This window comes from Haliotis rubra, unplaced genomic scaffold (genome assembly GCF_003918875.1).
Source record: "Haliotis rubra isolate DU_JTF1 unplaced genomic scaffold, ASM391887v1 Scf1213, whole genome shotgun sequence".
Lineage (NCBI taxonomy): Eukaryota > Metazoa > Mollusca > Gastropoda > Lepetellida > Haliotidae > Haliotis > Haliotis rubra.
In genome coordinates, this window is record NW_025765130.1 from 24,420 (window position 1) to 41,995 (window position 17,576).

Consider the following 17,576-nt stretch of genomic DNA (forward strand, 5'->3'; position numbering starts at 1 on the left):
GATGACCAGAAGTCGGGAACGGTTGTTCCCACAGAAAGCACCCCCACACCATGCAACTTCCGCCCCCGAATCTGTCGACTTCCTGTACACAACATTGGGCATACCGTTCACGACGTCGTCTCCAGACTGTGTGCCAGCCGTCCGCGAATCTGAGGGTAAACCTGGATTCATCGCTAAAGACGACTCGATTCCAGTCTCTCTGGGTCCATCGGAGGTGACGTTGGGCCCACAGCAGACGTTGACGTTGATGAAACGGCGTCAATATTGGCCAACGATATGGACGTCGAGAATGGAGATTGGCAGCCCGCAACCGATTTCGAATGGTCTGTGAGGACAGTCGACCTCTAAACATCTCAGCCCTGGTTCGTGTAGCCGGCAGAAATCTGTCACGTAGGTGACGTAGGACGATTTGACGGTCTTCTGCTCGTGACGTCACACGTGGACGACCCGACCTTGGGCGATCAGAAGTGGTGCCAGACGACCTCGCAAGTCATACACAGTACGACGGCTGCATCCCATTGCTCTTGCGACGTCAATAACTGATCTTCCCGCTTGCAACATGCCAACGGCACGTTCACGTTGCACATTTGACAATCGTGGACATTTCAAGTACCGTTAGAACTGTGGTTTAAAATTGTTTTTTCAATTCTTGAGGCCATTGCAAACACGTGCATATGAAGAAAACTTCGATGCGAAGATCACGTGATCGACTGCACGTGCAAAACCTGATTTGGCACTAACGTCATTTGCACGACGAATGGATGGGTTTGAGTGGGTTTTGCTAACGTTTTTCTAGAGTCGAAAGATAGGGATCCCATTTCGGATAAATAGATGTATCATCAGAGAAAAATTATTCATTATTTTTCAAATTACATTTTGCGAAGTTTCTTTTTTGACTCAGTATATATTGCCATCAATAACACGTTCTATTCTACAATTTGGATGGTAAACAGTCTTTGTTCGGTTAAACGTTTAAGACGTTCTGGCATTTTAATGCGCTCTGACGACCAGCAAAGCTTCCCCAACCATCATATTCAGTCCACGAATTTCGAAATCTTAGAATGGGATGATGGGTTCTTGTTTGGCGCCATATCCCGGCCGCGGATCTTCAATCAAACAGGACACTGGAACAGCTGTCTCTCCTGATTGTATTCTGAACCGACGAGAAACAAATTGTGTAACACAGGTGTTCTCTATTCTTCACAATGGGTAGCCAGGAATTGATAACTGACAACTCCACAGGGTAATTGTCAATTTATTAAAGATCCATTTAACGTACCTGAGTAGGATACCTGAGTATATGCTGGCTAAAAAGTAGGATTGCAGGTTATTTCAGGTATATCGCAGAACGCCTTTCCAATGATACGTATTGCAAAGTATTTTCTCAGAACCGGTACATTGGTTAATAAAATGTATGAAGTGTACACAGACTTTCATTCACATTGAAGTGTTTCATTGCAATTGATTGGCAAAACAATATACTTTACAAACAATAGCCTTTATAAAAAGAAAATACAGTCCTTAAAATAGAATTTAAATTCCAGACTTCGTTAAATTTATTTAAGGGGGCTTTAGTATGTATGTAAATAGGCTCTGCATGTACAATCAATGTCACTCACTGTCAAACACTGAAGCTCCCAACATATCGCAATACGTATCGGAATACGGGTACCAGAATCGCAATATATTGCAATACAGTTTATTTGTCAATATAGAGCCCTAGTAATAAGGGCTCAGTGGCTGATCAGATAAGATAAGGATAGGTTTATTGTGGGGGAAATAGAGAATCTCACCCAAGTGTCTTCTGATATCAATTATATCAACACGAGTTGATACAGTTACAAATATCCGAGGCTTGCCGAGGATATTTTTACTTTATCAACGAGTGTTTGATATATTTGATATCAGAAGACACGAGGGTGAGATTCTATTTATCATCCAAAATCACTCTTCATTAATTTTCAATGAAAAATGTACATCTCTGGACATGGTACTGCCATTAGACTTGCAGTGCAGCGATGTCATAGCATTGTGACGTCATCAAGTACATGACGTCATAGCATTGTCAGGGCATTGTACAAAGTCTACTGTCACACAAGCGATATCTCCTGTGGAACACAGTTTTGGATGATAAACAGAAATCAAAGGCATGAAGGTAACCCTAAAACGGGGCACAATGGTCCGTATTACAGTGAAAACTATGATTACAACAGGCAACGTGTGGAGGATAACACATACACGTCCAGGGGTGACAATGACAGAGAATTTAATGATCATTTGATAAAGAGAGATATCAAGATTCAAACGGCACCGCCGACTTCAGAGCATATTAACATTCTCCTGGCAAAACTAGATAAGCCATTCGAACATGTCCAAGTACTGACAATGCGCCAATGAACAGTTGGATCACGACGACATGGCGGTCATGGTGGACTGTCAAACCCAGTGACCAATTCGCTAGTAATAATAGCAATTCTGCGACAGAGGGGTGAGACAACTGTTGGACTCCATGAAACTACAGTCATGAATTATTTTAGTAGTTCTTATCACCTCACATCTGGTCGGAAACTTATGTATATGGAACTATGCAATCTATACGAGAAGCAGTTATGTCAGACAGATCGATTTTTACAGATCCGTATGAAATTTGTAGCAGATGTTATTCTATTCTATTGTATGATGTGCTTGACGCACTTTTGTGCGTTTCAGAACACGTTATGGTTGTTTTCAAGTTATTCGTCTGGTTGACTTAGCCAGTCGTACACTGTTGTCAGACAAGATTGCTTGTTTAAAAATGTAATGGGATGACTAAAACACGACCGAGAAGGTTGGTTACGCTTGTAATTGACTTGAAGTTCCATGACTGCAATGAATATTACATCATTATTTCTCCGATTGCCTCTTTGTAAAACTTCACCTTCCTGGACATGTTAATTCGTACATAACACTCATCTAATTTACTGTCACGTGATGTAGATATCTGATGCTTGATCTTCCAACGACTTTGAACAGCATGTAGAAGTGATGCACTTAAACGGTGAATGTCAACTTCTGTATTGTCATTGTTCGTAACAATAAAGTTGATACCCATACATCTTCACCTTTTAGTCTTAAAGGTCTAACGTTTCTGCTGGATGTAATTCCGGAAGTGACGTCAAGATTATTCTTCCACATTGGTTGAAGAAATAACAAACTCAACGTACGTTGTTGTTTTTCCATGGAATTTTTGTTTGAAAATGTATAATGAGGCCATAGACGTTAATTATCGTGTTTTGGCATAACACGTCCCTTGCAGCGTTATTGTCTCCGCCTACGCTCATAGTAATTATTCTTTTGAATTAGGTAAATCAAAAACTAGAATTTGTAGGAATCGATATACTGTCAAAACTGACATCATTACTGAACAACACCACCAACAAGCACATGTCCATTGACTTTTATTATCAGTAAGATCTTTCTTTGAAATCCGTTTTTATTTGCAATGTCTCTATGAAACTGATCATGACGGTTGGGATGAGAAATCAAATATGCTGACGACCACGTCCCTTACACCTAACTTGTTACAACATCTGTACCCACAGAATATTGATCTTCAGTAACCCATACTTGTCGTAAGAGGCGACTAACGGGATCGCAGGTGGTCAGACCCGCTGACTTGGTTGACACATGTCATCGGTACCCAAATGCGTAGATCGATGCTCATGCTGTTGATCACTGGATTGTCTGGTCCAGGGTCGATTATTTACAGACCGCCGCCATATAGTTGGAATATTCCTGAGTACGGCGTAAAACTAAACTCACTCAGGCACGCACGCACGCACGCACGCACGCACGCACGCACGCACGCACGCACTCACTCACTCACTCACTCACTCACTCACTCACTCACTCACTCACTCACTCACTCCACACCACTCACTCCACACTCACTCACTCACTCACTCACTCACTCACTCACTCACGCACTCACTCACTCACTCACTCACTCACTCACTCACTCACTCACTCACTCACTCACTCACTCACTCACTCACTCCACTCCACTCCACTCCACTCCACTCACTCACTCTGTACCCTCGATTTGTCCTCTGGTTCTCCATCAGAGAATACTTCAGCCTGTAGATATTTTGGAAATAAACACTAATCATTTCCTTGCGAGGGTGTTCCTTTAACTTTATTCCACCTTTGATCAACTGATCATCAAATACTCTTGATACAATCGGAATCGTACAGGTGACGCCGAGCATAGAAGTCATTTGATCAGGGAAAGGTTTTCGCGCTTTGATGGTTCTTATTCAAAGCCCAACGGATGCTTTGTAAATTACAGGTTGGGAACAAAGTTGGATGTTTATACTTTCAACCAAATTGTTCAGGAACACTAAATGTTTTGAAGTGGTGTCTTTGTACCATTGAATTCAAATCAATAAGAATACATTTGTGAGTTATGAAAGTGAGGAAGTCTCCTTGTCTTCCACAGGGATTGGCACTGGTTGTGTAGTACTTACATTCCTCTACGTGCCTTATTACAACCTGTATCTGGCCTGGCCCATCTACTACATGGTCAAGTCCTGCTCCAGGGTCCTGCCCTGGACAACTTGTGGCAATGACTGGAACACCGATCTGTGTGTAGAAGACTTGAGGAACGTCACCCATAGCAGCAACAACGGAACTACCCCGACTGTTAACATAACCGTCCCTGTCGCACAGCGTTGGGAAAATGTCACGCTCGCTCACTCGGCGTCTGAGGAATTTTGGCAGTAAGACAGTAACAACCACTACGTATTTTGGTGACTGAGCGATCCTGTGCCTAAATGAGAATTGTGCATTGTACACTCTTCAAAACATTCTCCAGACCTGCATACTGTATTTGAGCCACTCCATTCTCAATTATATATAGTATATTTATGACGACACGGACATCACTGGGTATGCTCTATTGATGACATGTTTCTAACTGAAAGGGTAAACACCATTCCTGCTAAACGTCGTGTAAATGGATGTAAGACAGTGATTGTGAACACACCTAACGTCGAACAAGAATTGTTCTGCATTGGAAGAATGTGTTATCCCAATAGGAGAAACCCTGTTATCCCAGATCCAGGAGGCCAAACATACACGTTACAAGCGTGTGGACCTTATTGTGATGGATATTATGTGTAGACATTATGATGAAAAATAATAACAAGCAATACAACCACCGGAATCCTACTCAGAACTTTCCAAACGATCTAACCAACATGCCATTTTAATTACTGTTTATAATGTCATCCTGACATTCATTTAGATACTAGAACTCAACCAGTTTAAGGTCCCATTTAATAGTTATTACATTTGCATGTCATCTATAATCAAAATCAATTGTATATGCCTGATGAGTGACAAATGAGCACCCATGACAGCGCACATCGCTGACAAGGTGATCCCAGGGGCATTAGAAATTCAATGCACTTAAGACATAATCGGTAATTTATTTTATTAGATATGCATATTTTGGTCCGTGTCACCTGGTTTCATCCAGTTGGGGATCTAATAATCCATTGCTGTTGTTAATATATTTTATCTATACCATCATGCTGGTTTTGTTAATTCCTATTGAGTCGGTTCTGTGCTGATTAAGGCCAGGCAGAATTGCAGTTTCGTTGTCCTATGGCAGAGCACTTCTATTTACAGGTACAATGTACTGAGTATCTCGACCGGGTTGGACGACGTGGGGTCTGTACAGTGGCACATAGTTGGGTGCCTCTTTGCATCATATGTGCTCATCTTTCTATGTCTGATCCATGGAATTAGGTCCGCGGGCAAGGTAAGACATCGCATAAAATCTAGGACTCCTCTCATCTGGGGAAAATATGATCAGCTAGAAAGACATATGCACTATGTATATTTACAGACGTATGGCTATTGTTTTGAAAAAGGATATGCTATGAAGTATTCTCTTTGAAACTAGGTTGTGTATGTGACTGCGCTGCTTCCGTACATCCTGCTGCTGTCCATCTTCATCACTACATTGCTAAAGCCTGGAGCCACAGACGGCCTTCTATACTTCCTCGTTCCCGACTTCAAACAACTACTTGACATACAGGTGCGTTACTACTTGACATACAGGTGCGATACTACTTGACATACAGGTGCATTACTACTTGGCATGCACATGCATAACCTCTTGACATACAGGTGCGTTATTACTTGACATACAGATGCGTTACTTCTTGACATACAGGTGCGTTATTACTTGACATACATATGCGTTACTACTTGACATACAGGTGCATTACTACTTGACATACATATGCGTTACTACTTGACATACAGGTGCATTACTACTTGACATACAGGTGCATTACTACTTGACATACATATGCGTTACTACTTGACATACAGGTGCATTACTACTTGACATACAGGTGCGTTATTACTTGACATACAGGTGCGTCACTACTTGACATATAGGTGCGTTACTACTTGACATACAGGTGCGTCACTACTTGACATACATATGTGTTACTACTTGACATACATATGCATTACTACTTGACATATAGGTGCTTTATTACTTGACATGCATATGCGTTACTATTTGACATACAGGTGCGTTACTACTTGACATAAAGGTGCGTTATTTCTTGACATGCATATGCGTTACTACTTGACATACAGATGCGTTACTACTTGACATACATATGCGTTACTACTTGACATACAGGTGCGTTACTATTTGACATACAGGTGCGTTACTACTTGACATACAGATGCGTTACTACTTGACATATATATGCGTTACTACCTGACCTATAGGTGCGTTACTACTTGACGTTCAGGTGCGTTATTACTTGACATACAGGTGCGTTACTACTTGAGATACAGGTGCGTCACTACTTGACATACAGGTGCGTTACTACTTGACATACAGATGCGTTACTACTTGACATATAGGTGCGTTACTACTTGACATTCATATGCGTTACTATTTGACATTCAGGTGCGCTACTACTTGACATACAGGTGCGTTACTACTTGATATACAGGTGCGTCACTACTTGACACGACACAGAATATTTCAAACACCGTCAAAGTTGTGTAGATGATATTGCAGACGAACATGCGGTTTGTACATTTCCAGCATGAGACTTTCTGGCACTGATTTGTCTTATATTCCATTGTGTCTGTGAACATCACGTATATACTTCACTGTTCTGCTAATCATGTAAAGTATATAACGAACTAGATTTAAATCACACTACTTAAAAACGAAACACGTTTAATTTCTAGCTTTGTTTGCTAGTTACCTTCACGCTAGTTTTAATCTATACTAAATAATGTGTTGAAACATGCTCTATTTTTTAATATCGATATAGATGGTTTTATCCCTACAATTGTGATGCCTACCTTACTGTTTTATTGTCCTTTATAGACACATGTTGGATAACACATAATGTTCTCTGCCCGATATGGCTGTAATATTACTGATGCGATGTAACATTTTAACTCACTCATTTCAGGTATGGCTTGAAGCGTCTTTACAGGTGTTTTTCTCACTAGGCCCTGGCTGGGGAATGATAGGCACAGCGGCAAGCTACAAAAAAATTCCACGAACCTTGTCTCAGGTCAGTAGCCTCCTTGATTAGTGAGCACATAGGTGAGTGAGTATGGTTTTACACCGCTTTTAGCAATATTCCAGCAATATTACGGCGGAAGACACCAGAAATGGGCTTCACACATTGTACCCATGTGGGGAATCGAACCCGGGTCTTCGACGTGACAAGCTTACGCTTTAACCACTAGGCTACTCCACCGCCACTCACAGAGGTGAAGCATATCGAAGGCATATACTTGCCTTAATCTAGAACCCTTTAAATATTTGTCGCATATATAAAATGTGACATTATTTATTGTCCATATCGTTATCAGGAAATTCAAGACCATTCTCCAGCAATGGTATCTTATCAAGGTTTGACATTGCTCACTGGAAAATATAATTTTACAGAGACTGCCTCATACTGACCATGGTATCGGAGGGAACCAGCATCTTTTCTGGCCTGGTGACGTTTGCTGTTCTTGGAGTGATGGCACAGAAAACAGGTGTCCCCATTGCGAAGGTAGTTTCGACAGGTAGGCGAGTCAGGAGCTGCATGTTGTGCGGCAAGTTCATATTGATCCATCCATAAAATCTTCACTGTTTTACCTTTTACGTCCAATGTAAGCGCGAATATCTTTACTCCTGATGAAAGATCGCTATATCAACAATAAATTGAGAAAATAACCTGTCAACGTCTTAATACATTCATGTCTTGTTTCTGCCAACAATCCGATAAAATCCTGATTTTTCTCAATTCTGGAACAGAGCAAGTAAGCATATATTTGAAGACCTCAATGTTATCGAAAGTCAAAGTAGGTCTTTCCTCCAGCTCATTGTGTCTCCCCACCATTGCCACTATAATGTGGAGTTATACATGTTTGTGGAACATATCTGCATGTCGTAGAAGACAAGAATTGGGAACCTTAACGACCAAAATATGCCTTTTTCATTTAGTAAAATTTGTGAAACATTTATTCTAATTAGAAAGGATCAAAAATCAATTGTCAGGCCGAGATAAGCACCATTGCTTTGCAAACAGAATGTAATAAACTTATATATGCATATATATGCGACTTGGCACTAACTACTTATCCCAATTGCGTAGATTGATGTTCATGCTGTTGATCACTGGATTGTCTGGTCCAGACTCGATTATTTACAGACCGCCGCCATATTGCTGGAATAGTGCTGAGTACGGCGTTAACCAACAAACCTACCATCTAACTGTATGTGTCATATCCTTGGTTAGTAATATTTTCTATGAATGACTATATTGTGCTTAAGGTCCAGGTTTGGGATTTGTAACCTACCCAGACGCGCTAGCCCAACTTCCGGTCCCTCAGCTGTGGTCATTCCTGTTCTTTCTGATGTTGTTGATGGTTGGCTTAGATTCTGAGGTATGAAAGAATAACAGGAAGGGGTGTGTATATATATATACTAGGCACATAAAGAAACTGTGCAGACAAACATTTAAATCTAAATTTATCAAACCTGTGTAGACACATAAGGATTTAAACTCAGAGATTAGTGACATGTATCCAACATGCATGCACGTGCCACGTTCCGTGACGTCAATTGGTTCGACCTTGAGACGTGCAATACGTTGTTGCACGTGCATTCCGGGAAAGAGAAACAGCAAATGAATGCCACACAATACTGTCACTTTGGAAAGCTCAACCCTGCCCTTTCAAAAAATTAAACGGCTATTGAAACGCATAGCATGCCAAGGCTCACGTCTGCACAACGACAAGTGGCTGCACATTTCCACTGCCACCGGAACACCATTTCTGCACTGGTGAGACGCTACCAGAACACACCGGATCTCTCCCCAATAGAGCATGTTTGGGACGAGATGGATCGACGTCTACGCCGTCTTAAGAATCCGCCAGATAACGTCCTTGACCTTGCAACAGAACTTGAGAGAATCTGGCGTGACATCCCACAAGCCTTCCTTGCACGTTTGGGGCGGCGGGGTAGTCTAGTCGTTAAAGCGTTGGCTCGTCACGCCGAAGACCCGGGTTCGAATCCCCACATGGGTACAATGAGTGAAGCCCATTTCTGGTGTCCCCCGCCGTGATGTTGCTGGAATATTGCTAAAAGCGGCGTAAAACCAATCTCAGTCAGTCAGTCAGTCCTTGCACGTTTGATAGGCTCTATGCGTCGTCGATGCACTGCTCGTCTCAATGCCGATGGTGGACATACCCGTTATTGAGCTTGTGACATGGTCGTTTGACCCCTGTCCCGCTTGTGGATTCGTGACGTCATTGTGATTGACTTTTCAATTGACATTCTCCCGACTTGTACCTTTGACATTGTTATCGTACTTATCAACTGGGATAATATTTTGACAATGCACAGTTTCTTTATGTGACTAGTATAGTATAGCGTATAATTCACAGGCCATAGGACCGGCGAATATCAGGGCTACAGTTGGTCTTCGGCAACATCTGTGATTGGTATAAGTAGACATGACATGATCGGCTGGTCAGGCTTGCTGACGTCGTCTATGTATGTCATCGTATCCCGAACCCCTGAAGGTCCGGGTTAGAATGGGCCTTCAGTAACCCATGCTTGTCGTAAGAGGCGACTAACGGGATCGGGTGGTCAGGCTCGCTGACTTGGTTGACACATGTCATCGGTTCCCAAATGCGTAGATCAATGCTCTTGCTGTTGATCACTTAATTGTCTGGTCCAGACTCGATTATTTACAGACCGCCGCCATAAAGCTGGAATATGTTGAGTGCGGCGTAAAACTACACTCACTCATCGTATCCCGATTGCGGAGATGAATGAGCATAATGTGAATCACTTGTCTGATATCGAATCGAGTATTTGTTGACTGCTGTCATACATTTACGGACCACTAGCCAATCAACACTAACACTACAGCTCAAATATAGCTGAGCGTGACGTTATATATCCAACCAACAAATGGTGAGCCATGGATCATATGTAAAATATTGCCAGCTTGAATCTGGATACATGCTTCTAATTTAATAATGGTTTCAATGCGTGTCAAATCTACAGTAAAGCAATTTAGGTAAACACATACAACAAATGAGTTCCCTTTCCACTGTAACACCACACCGCCTTTTGTTCCTTGTAGTTCATGGGTACTGAAGTGGTTGTTACTGCGTTCGTTGACCAGTATCCAAAACGCTTGGGGAAGAGGAGGATGCTTGTAACAGCAGGATTCTGCCTTACGTTATTTTTTCTTGGAATCGTCTTCTGCACACAGGTGATTACACAATGATGAATAACGCAATGTATGATACACAGGACCTTCTTGATGGAAGAATAACCCGTGAAGATCCGGGTTCCAATTGATCTTCTGCAACCCATATTTGTCGTAAGAGGCGACTAATGGGATCGGGTGGTCAGGCTGGCTGGCTTGGTTGACACATGTCATCGTATCCCAAGTGCATAGATCGATGCTCATTCTGTGGATGACTGTATTGTCTGGTCCAGACTCGATTATCTACAGACCGTCACCACATAGTTGGAATGTTGCTGAGTGCGGCATAAAACAACAAACCAACAAGCGTTTAATGGGAGAATATCCAGGTGGAGTAGCAGAAAAGTTGTCGATGAACAGTGAGGGGTGGATGTTGATGTTCATCAGTGTAATTTGTTTGAGTACCACCAAGGGAAGTTTTAATAGCAGAAGAAGCAGTAGCAGCTGCGGTTGTGGTGGTAGATGCAGCAGAAGCACAGAGGTTGCAGTAATAATAACAGTGTCGTCGTCACAAGACGACGTTAAATGGATCCGATAGACCATGTGGGTGCTTTGCTTGATTGCCGTCGAACCACAGTCGCGGAGATCGATGCTCATGACATCAATCACTTGTCTAGTCAAGACTTGCTTATTTACTGACCACCATGATGTAGCTGTAATATTGTAAAGTTGGTCGCACCGGATAAGATGACTAACAGGAGAACACTGCAAATGATGCTCCATGTATACCAAGGACCACTAGGGACCATACAGGTTTAACTATATTTCAGGGAGGGCCGTACATGTTCCAGCTGCTGGACTGGTATGAAGCCTCTCTTGCTCCCATGGTGTTCTGCACAATGGAGTGTGTTGCCGTCGGGTGCATATATGGTTCGTATATACCACACGATACTAGCGATATGTGCCAAATAGTCGTTTCCCACATCCTTCACTGTTCCCAGACAAACAAGACAAGAAAATGCAATTATCTTGACGTGATATATTAGGAGAAAATACTTCAAACTAAACTTCTTACTTCTTTATACCAGGAATTAGACGCATGACCAACGACGTGGAGATGATGTATGGAAAACGACTATCACCTCTCATCAAGGTTCTCTTGGTATTTGTGACACCAGCAGTCTTAACAGTGAGTGATAATTGGTTTAGGCCTCCTACATATTAATGCAATATTCCAGTAATATTAGTGATGGACACCGAAAACAGGCTTCTAACACAGTGACCATATAGGCATTAGATAATTGGTCTTCGCTGTGGAGAGTGAACGTTTCAAGATCATCTGACAGTATGTACTCCAGGCTGAAAGATCATTATTCGTCAGTTCTCAGTCTTGATACTACTGCCCTGTGCGTGGTATTGATTCAGGGAAATTGTGAAAATCGAGAAGTATCAATAATACATTTCATGACATGATGGAATTCCAGCAATGCATATAAATAATGTTAAAATGATGTTGTAAATATAAAAAACCATCAACCACAGTTAAAGATGTACATAGTCCCAATATGTCATCGATGTTGTTCTGTCAGATCACATTCATCCTGACACTTCTCCGCTACCAACCACCAACCTACGGCAAGTACGTGTTTCCTAGCTACGCCTCTACAATCGGCTGGATTATTGCAGTGCTGCCCCTTCTACCGATACCCGTCTACATGTGCATGACTGTTAGGAAGCACATGACGACAAATTCCCTGAAGAAGGTAATACATGTCCTTGTGTTATCTGGACTTAATGGACAATTGGACATCGCCTGGTCCATTACGTCAGAGCTACAGAACCAAGGACGGAACTAGAGTGTTTCTTGATCCCGCGTTCTTGTGTTTATGCTGATGTAACCAGGGTTAAAATTCATTCCAGTCTTATATGCACAAAGTTGTTAGTGTATATGAAATTTAGTTCTATGTCTGGAAACATTATGCAACTGTTGATCACCACCCGGTTCAAAGATTCATGTATATATAAGCCTAATGGCAGCGACAAGATTCCCTGGTGAATCATCTTTATTTGATAATGATTCATATACATATTCATTGTAAAGTCGGAATTGAACAATCGATTCAGTTTTAAGAGAAACTTCGTATTCTTTTGGAGACGGGTCTGTTTCTCTCATTACTTGCAAAATATGGCAACAGCCAGATATGAAAGCTGCAAAATGTTAGTACGTATTTCTTGAAGGTGCATATGTTATCGATTTAGATTGGCCAGAGGCGTATCTTGATGATGACCAAATGCAACACATTCAGCATTGCATGGGAGGAAAGGTTGATCGGGGTGTTCTTACAGAATCACTGAATAACGCCCCAGACCAGTCAAAGGCTATCCGTAATACCTGGACAATAGGACAGCAAGAGCTTACTGGCCTTGTTTAACAGACAGCGACAAACGTAAACTATCCATTAAGTATGGTCAAGTGGTTAATACTCTGCTTGAAATATATCTACACTTAACTATGCTCATGATATGAGAAACACACGTGCTTAGTTCGTGAGTGAGTTAAAATTTGATGTCACATCGGCAGTATTTCAGCCATATCGTGACTAAGAAAGTTATAAATGAATAAAGACAAACTTATATAATATACTTACCTGTCTGCAAATGACAGTAAAACAACTACATTATCACAGGAATACATTTTAGACTAGTAATTGACTCTAAAATATTTTAACTATAAATGACATTCCAAAATAAAAACAGGCTATAGATTGCCAACAACTGAAGGTAGATCACCATACTAGGGACCATGGGAACTTATACATTTGCTTCCTGCATGGGCCCTAGCTGGATTTACATCATCCCGTCAGCTGTTAGCAATTTAGACAAATCTAGCCATACATTAAAAGTACACATATTCTACGATTAAAAAAGTGGAGAGTTTAAATTTACTTTGAATGTTTTGGGACTTACGTATCCTCTCAGGAGGACAATAATTTTACAGTACGAGTGAGTTAGTGAGTTAAGATTGTACATCGCATCGGCAATATTACAGCCTTATGATGATGAAAACAAGTTATTTTTTCTGCAAAAAACAGTGACGTAGATATAACAGTTTTAGGTATTAAAACCCCAAATAAACTAGGCACATAAAGAAACTGTGCAAACAAAAATTTTAAATCTAAATTTATCAAACCTGTGTAGACACATAAGGATTTAACCTCAGAGATTAGTGACATGTATCCAGCATGCATGCACGTGCCACGTTCCGTGACGTCAGTGGGTTTGTCCTTGAGACGTGCAATACGTTGTTGCACGTGCAGTCCGGGAAAGATAAACAGAGCAAATGAATGCCACACAATACTGTCAATTTGGAAAGCTCAACCCATGCCCTTGCGATCGTTCAAAAATTAAACGGCTATTGAAACGCATAGCATGCCAAGGCTCACGTCTGCACAACGTCATGAGGCCATTGGGATGGTCTGATGGGGAATGTCTCAACGACAAGTGGCTGCACATTTCCACTGCCACCGGAACACCATTTCTGCACTGATGAGACGCTACCAGAACACAAATGACGTCATCGATCGGCCACGTTCTGGACGTCCACGTGTAATAACGCCAAGACAGGACAGATGGATAAGGGTGACCCATCTTCGCCACAGGTTTCAGACTGCAGTTATGACTGCCGGAACCATTCCAGGACTTCGCCGTATCCACCCCAACACAGTTCGACAACGTTTACGTTATCACGGGATCAGACCACGACGTCCCGCCATACGGCCTATCCTGACACAACGTCATCGACAAGCTCGCCGAATGTGGTGCCGAAATCATGTCCGCAGACCCTTGTTTTGGTGGAGAAATGTTGTTTTTACAGATGAGTCCAGGTTTACCATTTTCCATAGTGATGGACGTCAACGTGCCTATAGACGCGTGGGAGAACGTTATGCACAGGCCTGTGTCTTGGAGAGGAATCGCTTTGGTGGTGGTTCCGTGATGATTTGGGGTGGAATAACAGCACGCCAAAGAACTCCTTTGGTGATTGTTCAGGCCAGCTTAACTGGTGTGGGCTACAGGGATGAGATTCTTCGACCTGTGGCAATTCCTTTTCTGCAACGTCATGGCCCTGGGTTTACATTCCACCAAGACAATGCCAGCCCTCATACGACAAGGGTTGCTATGGATTTCTTGCAACACCACAACGTTGACTTACTGCCTTGGCCTGCGAATTCACCGGATCTCTCCCCAATAGAGCATGTTTGGGACGAGATGGATCGACGTCTACGCCGGATTCCTCATCCGCCAGATAACGTCCTTGACCTTGCAACAGAACTTGAGAGAATCTGGCGTGACAGGGGGCAACCTTTATACACTACTGCTTAACCACCGTCAATAATCTTAATTGTTGATAACATCACAATAATTTCTAACAAAATTCAAATATTTCAAATTTATGGTACAATTCGTTTACTTATAAAAATCAAGATATAAATGTGAAAATTAATATTATTAGAAAACTATCCCTCAAAGTAGATGAATGATGATATATATCCCTACGCAAGCAAGTAAATGTGCATGACTGTGATAAGGATATTCACTCTGTAATACCAAGGTTCCAGTATGGTGATCAACCTTCAGCAGTTGCCAATGTATAGCCTGTTTTTATATTTTATTGTCTTCTATAGTTAAAAGTTTTTAGTTTTTCGTACTGATTTAATATCTGTGATCCTCTAGTTACTTTACTGTGCTTCGTTGACAGGTTTTATAATTTGACTTTATTTATTGCGACTTTATTTATTATTCAAATCCTCATCACGATATGGCTGCAAGATTGCCGATGTGACGTTAAATTTAAACTCTTTAATAATTATTCATGTATAAAACGCGCATGACCAATCCGGCATCATCGCATTATCACCTAGATTGACTCGCTGAGTAGGTCTAAACTGATTTAGGTTTCAATTCATGACGGACATGTTTACCGATTTGTGTGTCCCGTCTGTTTTGCATCGGCTCTTGTACTAATTGTCAGACTAAAATGACCAGGTAACTAAATCAAAACAACATCGTATCGGCCAGTGATAAGAATATTGCATGAGTCTAAAATATCAAGAATTTGAGGATGATTCGACTTTAAGTGTCTGTAGGTAAGTAGGTAAGCCGGAGAAAATCATGAAGTAGCTACATGAATTGTGTTTCTAAAAATATACCCAAGCTGGCTTGATAGCCGTGGCCTCAGCAGTAAGTATGGAGTTTTTCTCTTGGAGTCTGGAAGAAATAATTTTGATCCAATGGTCTAACTAATTGCCACTGGGGTGTAGTCATTGATCGATATGGTGCACACTTTGGTTAGTCATGGTATATCTGACGACGCACGACCCTCCAAGAGCAGCACAGGGCTCGGGTAGATACGGCATAGGTGTTGGCAGAAATTGGCTTATTCCCTCACGTTAGAGTAGTTCTCTTAACCTCTGACCCTTGTAGCTCATTATGCCGCGTATGTGACGATGAAAAGACTCTTTCATGTTTAATGCGAGTGATTTCATTCCGTTTTCAGAGTGTGAATCTTGCCTTGAGTCCTGCCGATGACTGGCTCCCTGCCGATGTCGGATACAGGGAGGAGTACAGGATGCAACACCTGGCACGAAGACCAACCTTCAAATCCAATATTGTGGATATGTTCAAGCAGTGAAACAACATAAACGATCTAAGCTATATAGAGAATCCCCAGGTCAATCTAGATTCATACAAACACTGTTTTGAAAACTACATTCATGAGCCAGTGAAATGTTACTGTGCTTCATGTTGTTCAGCTAACTTCCCAGATCACTCTCACTGATTCACCCGGCAGCCCAGAAGTTGGATATCTGCTTTTGCGTACCCACCATAAAAGATATAAACAAGTGTCATATAAAAACTGAATAAAATCAACCTCATTGACCTAATGTGACGCAAGGTACATTTGTTCTGGTGTTGAAGAACAGTTGTCAACAAGATACCCTACATTTCTGCAAGAGACCTGTTCCTTTAACAATGATAACATCCGTATAAACAGTTTCCACATTCTCCTTCAGATTGCATCTGTCACAAACCTCAAATAGCAGTGTGTATTAAATAAAGCATATTATGAACATGTATGTGTAGTGCTATATAGGGGTGGTGGGTTAGCCTAGTAATTAAAGCGTTCGCTCGTCACGCCAAAGACGCAGGTTCGATTCCTTTCATGCGTACAATGTGTGGAGCCCATTCCCGGTGTCCAGTGATATTGCTGGAATACTAGTATTTCTAAAAACCATAAACCATTAGAAGTCAATACTGCTTAATAATATTGATATGAGGTTCCAGGAATTGTGAACATACCCTATCCAAGCACAGATGCATACAAACATAACGTTAATGGTAGGATGAAGGCTGACTTTTGGAAGGTGAGTGAGTGAGTGGGTTGAGTTTTACTTTCAATATTCCACCAACATCACGGCCGGGGAAACTAAAAATTGACTTCACACATTGTACCCACGTGGGGAATCGAAACTGGTTCTTCGGCGTGACGAGCGAACGCTTTTAACAACTAGGTTACCCCATCGCCCCGCTTTTGGAAAGATGAAGTCATCTCATTAGTGTGGGTGTTGTTTTTATTGGGATTTTACTCTTCTTCTCTTCCTCTTTTGCCAACCTGAATCATATCTTCATGTTTTCAAAAGTTTGTGTCATGTTAGTACCTACGCTGTATGTTACACAGGTTGTAGATACGAGACAAAATTGATGCAGGGCATAAAAGGAAGCCTGCATCATCATATTGAAAGAGACATAATGCTCTCGCAAAAGCAG

The 17,576-nt window shown here is 41.7% G+C and overlaps 1 protein-coding gene and 1 long non-coding RNA gene across 2 annotated transcripts; both read left to right on the forward strand.

Annotated features, from left to right (window-relative positions):
• The first annotated feature begins 4,557 nt into the window (after positions 1-4,557).
• On the forward strand, positions 4,558-16,440 carry LOC124265521 (sodium- and chloride-dependent GABA transporter 3-like). The gene is made up of 11 exons (XM_046700308.1): positions 4,558-4,757; positions 5,671-5,803; positions 5,948-6,082; positions 6,980-7,002; positions 7,985-8,109; positions 8,861-8,973; positions 10,683-10,814; positions 11,582-11,681; positions 11,840-11,940; positions 12,341-12,514; positions 16,306-16,440. Exons 1-11 carry the CDS (start codon positions 4,558-4,560, stop codon positions 16,438-16,440), a joined length of 1,371 nt encoding a protein of 456 aa, XP_046556264.1.
• On the forward strand, positions 12,472-16,782 carry LOC124265503. The gene is made up of 2 exons (XR_006895470.1): positions 12,472-12,514; positions 16,306-16,782. It is a non-coding gene; the product is annotated as an uncharacterized LOC124265503 (long non-coding RNA).
• The last annotated feature ends 794 nt before the right edge of the window (positions 16,783-17,576 follow it).